The 12719-nt window shown below is 45.5% G+C and overlaps 1 protein-coding gene across 1 annotated transcript in view; it reads right to left on the bottom strand.

The window, feature by feature from the left end:
• LOC137428581 (receptor-type tyrosine-protein phosphatase delta) overlaps window positions 1-12719 on the bottom strand; it is a 417416-nt gene that overhangs the window by 231278 nt on the left and 173419 nt on the right. Inside the window, exon 13 of the mRNA XM_078777195.1 lies at window positions 6194-6291. Coding sequence (XP_078633321.1) covers window positions 6194-6291 — 98 coding nt within the window. The remainder of the gene's footprint in view (window positions 1-6193; window positions 6292-12719) is intronic.

Genomic DNA, 12719 nt, shown 5'->3' with positions numbered 1-12719 from the left:
TGCGAAATTTGCATTTATGTTTATTTAAATTATACAATTGCCTAAAAAATGTAAATGTTTCATGATATTTGTTATATTATATCACCTTTATCTATCAATTTTTTTGAAATGAAGATCAAATAGCTGCATGTGGAAATATGTTGAAAAAGTCAAAACTTTACATGGGGTGTACTTACTTTTTCACGTGACTGTATATATTGTTGTGGATATGAGGATTGTGTTTTTTTGTTTTTATTGCTTTATTCTGGACCCTCCTGCCTCCAGTCTGTGTATAAAGGTCAAAGGTCATTCCGTAGTTATTTCATAAACAATCACGTTAGCCAATCATAGATTTCCTCCTTGTTGACAGTTATTTCCTTATTCTGTGTATTAGGCTAAGGATTTGTCTTCCATTAATTGACACTCCATTGCACCGAATTCAAATAGATAGATCCCCTTTCATTCCCATTCCCAAAGCCTCTACTGCCAACTGAATTTGCCGCCATTGCCACGTGGTCGGCTCGGAGAAGAAGGGGGAGGAGCTGCCGAATCCTGGGCGTGCCCGCCCATCGTCATCAAGGGTGGAGCCAGAGGGCCATGCCGACCAATCAGGGCCGAGGCGAGCTCACCGATGGGCGTGTTCTAGAGGCCGGCGGCTTGATTTGCCTGCGGCGTTATAAAAAGCGCGCGCGGAAGCCGCTGACAGAAGCGCGGGGGAAGCCTTTGACACATGTGCGGAAGAGTGATAAGAAGCGCGGGGGAAGCCTTTGACACAAGTGCGGAAGAGTGATAAGAAGCGCGGGGGAAGCCTTTGACACAAGTGCGGAAGAGTGATAAGAAGCGCGGGGGAAGCCTTTGACACAAGTGCAGAAGAGTGATAAGAAGCGCGGGGGAAGCCTTTGACACAAGTGCGGAAGAGTGATAAGAAGCGTGGGGGAAGCCTTTGACACAAGTGCGGAAGAGTGATAAGAAGAGGGGGAAGCCTTTGACACAAGTGCAGAGGAGTGATGAAAAGGAGTCCTGAGAAAGCACACGACGTCCCCACGGCAGGAGTTTGAACCACCGGAGCTTGAACCACAGGAGTTTGAACCACAGCAGCTTGAACCAAAGCAGCTTTGAACCATCGCAGCTTTGACCGCCGCAGCTTGAGCGTTGACGGCAGGTTGCTGTTGAGGAAGGGTGGCGGCTGCTCCCTCCCGGCCCGGCCGCCTTCTGGTCCGAGCTGAACCTTCCTCCCGGTCCAGCCAATCGTTCCTGCCTCCATTCCTCATTAGTGTGAGTCCGTCTTTTGTTTGTTCTGTCCTGGGTTAATTAAGACTGTAATAGGTAAGCTAAGTTTTCACTGTGTCCTTCTGGTCCGTCCCTCTTTCTGTCTTTATTTTGTTATCCTTCCTACTTCCTTGGTTTCTTTCAATCCTGTAAATAGTAATAAATAATAATCGTATTTCAAACCTTTTTGTCTCCTTCTTCTTCTTCACATCCGCGTCGTCTTTGTCTTTTCCCAATTGAACATCTGTGGCACGATTTGGCCAACGTTCAGAATCGGGTCTTAGTCATTGTTAACGGTTCGGGCCGCGGCGCCATTCGCTCGGCAAATCCAGTAAGATCTTATCCGCAGTCCGTAACAATATATATAGAACTCAAATTTGTTATTATTGCTACAGTCACGTGAAAAAGTAAGTACACCCCATGTAAAGTTTTGACTTTTTCACCATATTTCAACATAGCTATTTGATCTTCATTTCAACAATATTGAGAGATAAAGGTGATATAATATAACAAATATCATGAAACATTTACATTTTTTAGGCAATTGTATAATTTAAATAAACATAAATGCAAATTTCGCATGTGGAAAAAGTAAGTACACCCCTACATTTATCACTACTTCAAATACCTAAAATTAGAATCAGGTGCATCAGCTCAGGTGCAAATGATTAGAACATCGGCAGAGAGGATCTTGGAGGAACCTGTCTTATTTAAACCTCAGACATTTAGTTTGGTTTGCTCTTTGTTGTTGAAGTGTGCGGCATCACCATGCCTAGATCAAAAGAGCTCCCTGAGGCCTTCGGAAAGAAGGTTATAGATGCCTACGAGTCTGGGAAGGGATTTAAAAAGATCTCCAAACAATTTGAAATCAATCATTCGACTGTCAGGAAGATCATCTACAAGTGGAGAAGATTCCAAACAACTGCCAACTTGTTCAGGCCAGGCCGCCTCAGCAAGTTCAGCCAGAGAGCAGACCGCAGGATGCTGAAAGAAGTCTCTAAGAACCCCAGAATGTCATCACGGGACCTACAGGTAGCTCTTGCCACCGTTGATGTCAAAGTGCATGAGTCTACCATTAGAAAGTGGCTGCACAAATTTGATCTGCATGGGAGGTGTGCCAGGAGGAAACCTTTGCTGTCCAGAAAGAACATCAGGGCAAGACTAAAGTTTGCCAATGAACACCTAGGCAAAGACCAGCACTTTTGGAACAATGTGCTCTGGAGAGATGAGTCAAAGGTAGAGCTATTTGGCCACAGTACCAGAAGACATGTTTGGCGAAAACCAAAGACAGCATTTGACCACAAGAACCTGATAGCAACTGTAAAGCATGGTGGTGGAAATATTATGGTTTGCGGCAGCTTTGCTGCATCAGGGCCTGGGCAGCTCACCATCATAGAATCCACTATGAATTCTTCATTGTACCGGAGGGTGCTTGATAATGTGAGGCCATCTGTCGGAAAGTTGAAGCTCAACCGAAGGTGGACCTTGCAACATGACAATGACCCTAAACATACCAGTAAATCCACCAAGGAATGGCTGAAAAGAAAGAAATGGAGGGTTCTTGAACGGCCAAGTCAAAGCCCGGATCTAAATCCCATCGAGATGTTGTGGGGGGATTTGAAACGAGCTGTGCATGCAAGAAACCCCTCAAACATCGCACAGCTGAAAGAATTCTGCATGGAGGAGTGGGCAAAAATTTCTCCCAGACGATGTCAGAGACGGGTAGACAGTTATAAGAAACGCCTACTTGAGGTTGTTTCTGCCAAAGGGGGCAATACCACCTATTAGAGCCAAGGGTGTACTTACTTTTTCCACATGCGAAATTTGCATTTATGTTTATTTAAATTATACAATGGACTACAAAATGTAAATGTTTCATGATATTTGTTATATTATATCACCTTTATCTATCAATATTGTTGAAATGAAGATCAAATAGCTGTATGTTGAAACATGTTGAAAAAGTCAAAACTTTACATGGGGTGTACTTACTTTTTCATGTGACTGTTTTTACTCAAGAAATTTGGATTTCAGATCGGAAGATGAATATGAGTGAGGCAAGTGCACACGAAGGTCAGCTTTTACTTGATTGATATTTCTATACATTTATTTTCTCCATTTCATTGCAAAACAACAGCACTTTTTTATGTTTACATATACAGTCGCGGCCAAAACGGTTGGCACTCTTGCACTTTTTTCAAATAATTCACCATTTCTTCCAGAAAATTGTTGAAATTAAAAAATATTTTGGTGTCCACATCTGTTTCTTTGGTTTGCAGTGGAACAAAACAAAAATAAGCTGAAAAAATTATTAAATCTTAGCTTATTCCACACAGAAATCTTTAAATGGCCCGGACAATATTATCGGCACCTTTTAGAAGTTGTTAGAAATAATTAGATTTCAAGCAGGTGATTCTGCTTTACTTTGGAATTGAACTCACCAATGGTAAGTTGCAGGTGCCTGCAATATAAAAATCACTCATTCAACCAGTTTGAATGGTGAAAAGGAGTCATTCTGCTGTTTTGTGTCACTGTGTGTACCGCAATGAGCATGGAGAAAAGAAAGAAAACCAGAGAATTGTCTGAGGAGGTCAGACACAAGATTGTAGCCAAGCATGGACAATCTCAAGGCTACAGGTCCATCTCGAGAGACCTTGATGTTCCTGTGTCCACCGTATGCAATATTATCGGGAAGTTTAAGGCCCATGGCACTGCAGCCAACCTCCCTGGACGTGGCCGCAAGAGAAAACTTGATCAAACATTGCAGCAAAGGATTGTTGGAATGGTGGAGAAAGCACCTCGATCAACTGCCAAACAGATTCAAGCTGACCTTCAGATACAAGGTACAACAGTTTCAACTCACACCATCCGTCGCCAACTCAATGAAAGGGGGTTCTATGGTAGGAGACCCAGGAGGACCCCACTGCTGAGAGAGAAGCATAAGAAAGCCTGACTGAAGTTTTCCAAAACACACCTGATCAAGCCAAAATCCTTCTGGGAGAATGTCCTGTGGACAGATGAGGCCAAATTTGAACTTTTTGGTGAAGCACATAATCTCTATGTTTACAAAAAAGAAAATGAAGCCTTCAAAGAAAAGAACACCTTCCCTGCAGTCAAACATGGAAGAGGCTCAGTGATGTTTTGGGGTTGCTGTACTGCTTCTGGCACTGGGTGCCTTCAATGTGTGTATGTCATCATGAAATGAGGAGATTACCAAGGCATTTTGGAGCACAATGTTGAAATCGGTGTCAAAGCTGGGTCTCCCTCGAAGGTCATGGGCCTTGCAGCAGGCCAATAACCCCAAACATACTTCAAAAAGCACCTAGGAATGGCTCAGACAAAATACTGCACTGTTCTGAAGTGGCCAGCAATGAGTCCAGATCTAAATCCCATTGAACAACTGTGGGGAGATCTCAAAACAGCAGTTGGGAGAAGGCACCCTTCAAATCTGGGAGAACTGGAGCAGTTTAAACAATAAACCTGGAGCAGGCCTGGACAAAATCAGACTGGTCAAACAAGTGGAACATGTCTTGCAATCCTGACAAATCTCACACTCTTACGAAGTTTCTCCAAAAAGACCGACTGGACAACCCTCCCATCTACTTTCTGAACAATCCTCTCCAAGAAGTTCTGTCACTCAAGATTTTGGATCTCACTATCTGCCATGATCTTTCCTGGGAAAACCACATTTCAAATCTGGCCTCCAAAGCCAGGCGCCACCTGGGCATCCTCTGTCGTGCGAACTCCTTCCTTGGCACACCTGAGCTCCTCACCACATACAAGGCTTTCATCCGCAGCTCAATGGAATACTGTTCCCCCCTTCTGGGCCGGTGATCCTGCCTCACATCTAGCTCGGCTTCACGCTGTTGAAACCAAAGCTTTCAGAACCATTGGAATCTCCCGCGATGAAGCTAACTCCGAGGGCCTTTCACTTACGCATCACAGGCAGGTTGGTGGTCTTTCTGTCTTCTACCGACTCCTCTCCGGCCTTTCTCCCCCAGCTCTCTCTGGGCTCGGTCCCCCAAATATTCCTGCAGGTCGCACAAGATCTGCCTGCAACCCTCTTATGGTTAAACTGCCAAAATCAAGACTCTCTGCTCACCTTCCCTCCTTCATTCCTCTTTTCTCCCACCTCTGGAACAAACTGCCACACTCTTCAATCCCACTCCTCCCTCCAGGTCTTTAAAATAGCTGTTCACCACCATCTCTTATCTTCCCCCATCCAAAACCTTGATCTTTTCTACCCCCGCTAATTTCACCCCAATTCCACTTTTTTGAAATACCAACTTCTTTCCTGGAAGTCCTTGCAGTGTCCTTGTGTTTTATACTTCTCCCACCCCCCCGCCCCCCTTCCCAAGCCTCCTCCCCCCAAGCCCTCTCCTTCCCACAGATCTCCCGATGTCCCTGCTTTCAAATGTTGTGTTTGTGTGCTCCCCTTCTCTCCTCATCTTGTCTTCTGCTCCCCTTATTATATATTTTGTGTCTGTTTGATTTTTTGTGTGATAAATGTTAGCTCTTTCACAAGCCTCAATCCTGTATGCAAAAAAAAAAAAAAAAAAAAATGTTCATCCACATCATATAATTTGGTCGTTTGTATAAACCCACTGCCATTTGTTGCTTAACTGATATGTGAGCTGACACCGTTGTATAAAATATTCAACTAATTAAATATCCTCATTTCACCCACTTTTACAATTTGCTACAATTAAAATGTCTCCTCTGGAAAATCAGACTGTTCTACAAATATAATAAAGACATATTACATCAATTCCAGATATATCTGGAGTATGTGCGATCCTCATGAACCTCTAACGTTTCCCACCAGTAAATTGCTTGGTTTGTGTTAGTTGAAAATCAGTTTGGGACGGAATGCCAAGTCTTCAATATTGACATAATAAAATCAAACATCCCTCGGCTTGTCCCAAAGCGCAAGTTGTGATCATACCTGGAATGGTGAGATGGGCAGGTAACCTTCTGGCATTTCCCAAGTGAGAAGTACTGATGTCTTGGTGACCGCTTTCACATGAAAGTTTTTGGCAAAACCTGCAAAGCACACGGGCACAGTGTTTCCACGCTGAATTCCATTTATTTGTGGCCTTGGGCCGAAAGGACTGTGCTTCGTATGGCACACTTTACAGGTACCTATCAAATTCTTAAATAATAAGCTGTCAAACCAGCTAGACAAGCAAAACTATTATAAAATACTTGGTTCATGAGTTTCAACCCAATGCTATACAGGCACCATTAAACCACCACAATTAAACTGTCACCATAAGAACTGCTCATTCCTATCCTGGCCTGCTCCAAAACTTTCCATTCTCTTTCACCCAATTAATCGCAGTTTTTCTTTAATTCCTGCCTGGGGCTGGCTTGTTGCTAGCAGTGCTTTCATTTAGCTTTAAGCCTCCATAAGGAGCCTAGGTACAAATAATCCACTGAATGGAGTTTGTTTAAAAAATTTCCAATGTTTTTGCATTTTGGCTTCTTTTCGTAGGCTTTGCTTTCATCGTGCTTATGCTCTGCGCATGTTGCCATTTCATGATAGACTTTGAAATTTTCATGCAATCTGATCAGCTGGCAGTGTATTTAATCTGAAGAATGAAGATGCATCTTGCCAAGTCAAAGATTAATGAGGCCTCAACCATTGGAGACCAAGAGAAACTGGCAAGTTTCTTGACAAACAGGATCATTAATTTTCACAGCATATATTTGTTGCTGTTGCAAACCAGTTTCATCTTCTTGATATATCAACTTGCATTTCAAAAAGTCTTGATTTCACTGCCCATACCCCTGACTTTATATTCCTCTTTGAAACAGAAACTATTGCAGGCTTGCTTAAAAATGAAACGATACTTGCCTCAAGCTTCGTGGAACTGATGCATTGAAAACTCCATCATGTGTATCAAGGGATATTTTACCAGTTGTAATATTTTACCAGTCTTTGCCTCTGGGAAGGCAAATCCAACTGAAGGCAGTCTCAGTTCCTTCCACCAAGCTCGGAACAAGTGTATGTCTACTCTCAGGGGTTCCAGGAAGCACGATCTCTCCACACTCAAGTTTGAACTCTCAAACCTGTCTCCTTCTTCCAAATCCTGGTGGCGTCTGGTCAAATCCGTTTCTGGTGTTTGTTCCCCCTCCATCCCCTCCCTTACCTCAAATGGCTACACAGTTGACACCGCACGGGACAAAGCCGAATGCCTCAACTCTGTGTTTGCCTCAAAATCTTGTGTCCCAAACCCATCTCTCTCTGTTCCCACCTTTCCCAGTCGAACCCAACTGCTCCTGGACTCTGTGTCCTTCACTCCTGACAAGGTGAAGAAGTTTTTGTCAAACCTCGACTCTGATTCTGCAACTGGACCAGACGGCATCAGCCCACGGGTCCTAAAATCCTGCTCTGCCGCTCTATCTCACCCTCTCTTTGTTCTTTTAACCCTCTCTTTTGCTCAAGGTCATCTGCCAGCATCTTGTAAATCAGCAAACATTACCGCTTTACACAGAAAATGTGCAAAAACAGATCCTTGCAACTACAGACCAATCAGCCTGCTTCCAATAATTATCAGCAAAGTCATGGATCCATTATTGCTTCAGATATCAAATCCTTCCTCTTCTCCAATGGCTTGATCTCTGATCATCAATTTGGATTTAGACCAGGTCATTCCACTCTGGACATGTTATTTCTGCTGTCTCAACAATGGATGGAGGTCCTCAATGCCAAACAAGAAATCAGAGCTGTCTCACTTGACATATCACGTGCCTTCGATACGGTCTGGCACCCAGCTCTGCTCACCAAACTCTCCTCCTATGGTATCCATGGAAATCTCCACTCATGGCTGGCGGACTTCCTCTCTGGACGTAGGCAACATGTGGCCCAGACTGGATTTCTCTCATCTCCCCTTCCTGTTCTGGCTGGAGTTCCCCAACGTGGTGTTCTGGACCCTGTGCTATTTCTGGTCTTCATCAATGATCTCTCCGACTCTCTGGAAAATCCTCTCTATCTCTTTGCTGATGACTCCACTATCTGCCGCTCCATTCCTCATCCCTCAGATTGGCAGTCTGCAGCCTCCTCACTCTCTGCAGACCTGGACAAAATCACAGACTGGTCAAAAAAGTGGAACATGTCTTTCAATCCTGACAAATCTCACACTCTTACAATGTCTCTCCGAAAGGACCGACTGGAAAACCCTCCCATCTACTTTCTCAACAATCCTCTCCAAGAAGTTCTGTCGCTCAAGCTTTTGGGTCTCACTATCTGCCATGATCTTTCTTGGGAAAACCACATTGCCAAGCTGGCCTCCAAAGACAGTCGCCGACTGGGCATCCTCCGTCGTGCGAAGTCCTTCCTTGGCACACCCGAGCTCCTCACCACATACAAGGCTTTCATCTGCAGCTCAATGGAATACTGTTCCCCCCTCTGGGCTGGTGCTCCTGCCTCACACCTAGCTTGGCTTCACACTGTTGAAACCAAAGCTTTCAGAATCATTGGAATCTCCTGCGATGAAGTTAACTCCGAGGGACTTTCACTCACTCACCGCAGGCAGGTTGGTGGTCTTTGTCTTCTACCGACTCCTCTCCGGCCTTGCTCCCCCAGCTCTCTCTGTGCTCTGTCCCCCCAATATTCCTTCAGGTCGCACAAGATCTGCCTGCAACCCTCTTATGGTTAAACTGCCAAAATCTAGGCTCTCTGCTCACCCTCACTCTTTCATTCCCCTTTTCTCCCGCCTCTGGAACAAACTCCCCCACTCCCTTCAATCCCACTCCTCCCTCCAGGTCTTTAAAACAGCTTTTCACCACCATCTCTTATCTTCCCTTATCCAAAACCTTGATCTTTTCTACCCCTGCTAATTCACCCCAGATAGACTCTTTTTTTTGGGGGGGGAAATTCCAACTTCTTTCCTCGAAGTCCTTGCAGTGTTCATATGTTTTATACCTCTCCCACCTCCCCCCAAGCCCTCCCCCTTCCACATTTCTCCCGATGTCCCTGCTCTCAAATGTTGTGTTTGTGTCCTTCCCCCTCTCTCCCCATCTTGTCTACCGCTCCCCTTATTTTTTGTGTTTTATGTGTCGGTTTGACTTTTTGTGTGATTACTGTTAGCTCTTTCACGAGCCTCGATCTTGTATACAATAAAAAAAATTTAAAAAATACAATTGTCTACCTTTCGTAAGCACGGTGAACCAACTCTATCTACGACATCCACGCATTTATAGCACCCAAATAAAACAATACTAATAATAATAATAACTAGAACTGCCACTTTAAAACTGCTGGCAGTGATGACCAGTTTACTCGCACCCACTTTTGATGCAACCCCACTGTTGATACAACCCCACTTTTGATACAACCCCACTTTCATTGGACATGCTTTGACACAACCCCCTTGGATACAACCCCGACACACACACACACACACACACACACACACATCCCCCCTACCCCCTCCCACACACACAACCACACCCCTTCCCCCATACGCACACCCCTCCACACACACACACACACACACACACACACACACACACACACACACACCAACCCCCCCCCTCCACATACACAAACACACCCCACCCCCAACACACACACACACACACACACACACACACACACACACACACACACACACACACACACACACACACACACACATCCACACCCACACACAAACACACATATCCACACACACACCCACACACAAACATCCCCACACCCCTCCCTCCACACACCCACACATATCCACACAAACGCACATCCCCTTCCACCCCACCCCCTCCCCCACATACACACACACACACAAACACACATACACATCTCTACACCCCCCCCCCACCCCAACACACACACACATGCACACACAAATCCCCCCACCCCTAACACACACAAACACACGCACACATCCCCCCTACCCCCACCACACCCCTCCCCTCATACGCACACCCCTCTAAACACACACACACACACACCAACCCCCCCACCTACACACACACACACACACACACACACACACACACACACATATATCCCCCCACCCCTAACACACACACAAACACACGCATACATCCCCCCACCCATGCACACACATGCACACACACAACACACACACATCCCCCCTACCCCCACCCACACCCCTCCCCCCAAACACACACACACACACACACACACACCAACCCCCCCCCCCCACCTACACACACACATCCCTCCACCCCCACACACACACACATCCCCCCTACACACACACACACACATACACCCCACCCCCAACACACACACACACACACACACACACACACACACACACACACACACACACACACACACACACACACACACACACACACATATCCACACACACACACACACACACAAACAGGCGCACACACCTCCCCCCACACGCACACACATATCCAGACAAATGCACAACCCCCTCCCCCCACCCCCCAAGACACATCCCACACACACATCCCCTGACACACACCCCCACCCCCCCCCCCCCCCACACACACACATATCCCCACACACACACACATTCCCCCTACCACCCACCCACATACACACACACAAACACATGTCCTCCCACCCCACCCCCAACACACACACACACACACACACACACACACACACACACACACACACACACACACACACACACACACACACACACACACATATCCCCCCACCCCTAACACACACACACACACACACACACACACACACACACACACACACACAAACACACACACACACACACACACAAACACACACACAAACACATGCACACATCCCCCCCACCCCCCCCAACCCTAACACACATGCACACACATACAAACACCCGCACACCCCTCCCCCCACACGCACACACACACCCCCCCCTACACACACACACGCTTATTTTTCAAGATATGCAGGTTGCAAGGTCAGACATATATATGGTGGCGGCCATCTTGGATTTGACGTGGCGACCCAATTTTCAATAGCGTTCTTCCTTATGCCTAGATACACCCACGCACCAAATTAGAAGTTGGTTCTTTGCTTATTTTTCAAGATATTCCGCTCACAAAGTTCAGACATAGATATGGTGGCGGGCATCTTGGATTTTGACGTGGCGACCCAATTTACGATAACGTTCTTCCTTATGCCTAGATACACCCACACACCAAATTAGAAGTTGGTGCTTTGCTTACTTTTCAAGATATTCCGCTCACAAGGTTCAGACATATATATGGTGGCGGCCATCTTGGATTTTGACGTGGCGACCGAATTTTCGATAGCGTTCTTCCTTGTGCCTAGGTACACCCACACACCAAATTAGACGTTGCTACTTCGCTTATTTTTCAGGATATGCAGGTTGCAAGGTCAGACATATATATGGTGGCGGCCATCTTGGATTTTGACGTGGCGACCCAATTTTCGATAGCGTTCTTCCTTGTGCCTAGATACACCCACACACCAAATTAGAAGTTGCTACTTTGCTTATTTTTCAAGATATGCAGGTTGCAAGGTTCAGACATACATGGTGGTGGCCATCTTGGATTTTGCAGTGGCGACCCAATTTTCAATAGCTGGCGCATGCGCAGATGGGTTGCACTGCGATGCCACTGAAAAGCGACTGAGAAAACCGCGCATGCGCAGATCGCGGACATGATTCATTTCAATTTCTATCTTTATTTAATTTCCGAAAAGACGTCTGCATTCGAAAATCGCGTGATGACGTCACGACGTAAATGCATTTCTTCATATAACTTCAGATCGGCTGGATGGATTTTGACGAAATAAACGGCATCGTGTAGGGCATTTATTTGCGCAAATTTCAAGACCAATTACGACCATGACAGCCATTTCCTTCTCGCACAGCACCAAACATTCTAATGCGTCAATCCCGCCAACCCTGCGCATGCGCAGGTGGTGCAACGAAGCACTTAAACGCTGAAAAAATCGCGCATGTGCAAATGGTAGCGCTGGAGCGCAGGGTCACGTGTGGACGCGTACGTAATATGTGGATGGATGTTTGCACATGCGCAAATGGGCCACTGTATTTTCGTGTATTACGTACGCGCTTTGATGGGCTTACTTTCAGTGAAATACGATCGAGTTAAAAATAGTCAGAATTTGAGCAAATCTGTTTCATTTGTTTGTTAATATGCCTCATCTATTGACAAATCTGCAATTATAATTTTTTTTGAAGTTCAAATGACCGCGGGAGATCGCGTTATCGTGAGAACGTTCTGGAAAGACAAAATGGTGTTTCTTCTTCTTTCAACAATAAAGAGTTATAGCTTCGCGACCGTACATCCAATCATCTTGAAAGTTTGCACACTTGTTTCGCTTGATGAGAGCCAGATTGCATTAAAAATTCAAGTCGATCCATGCAGTGGTTCAAGAGTTACAAGCTTTTTAAAATTTAAACTTCCATTATTTATTGCGGCCAAACATGTGACTTATCAAAACGTCTCAAGTAACGATGAAACATCCCCCCATGAGG

The sequence above is a fragment of the Myxine glutinosa genome, chromosome 1 (genome assembly GCF_964187855.1).
Source record: "Myxine glutinosa chromosome 1, kmMyxGlut1.1, whole genome shotgun sequence".
Taxonomy (NCBI): Eukaryota; Metazoa; Chordata; class Myxini; order Myxiniformes; family Myxinidae; genus Myxine; species Myxine glutinosa.
This window is presented reverse-complemented; position numbering and strand designations above follow the sequence as displayed.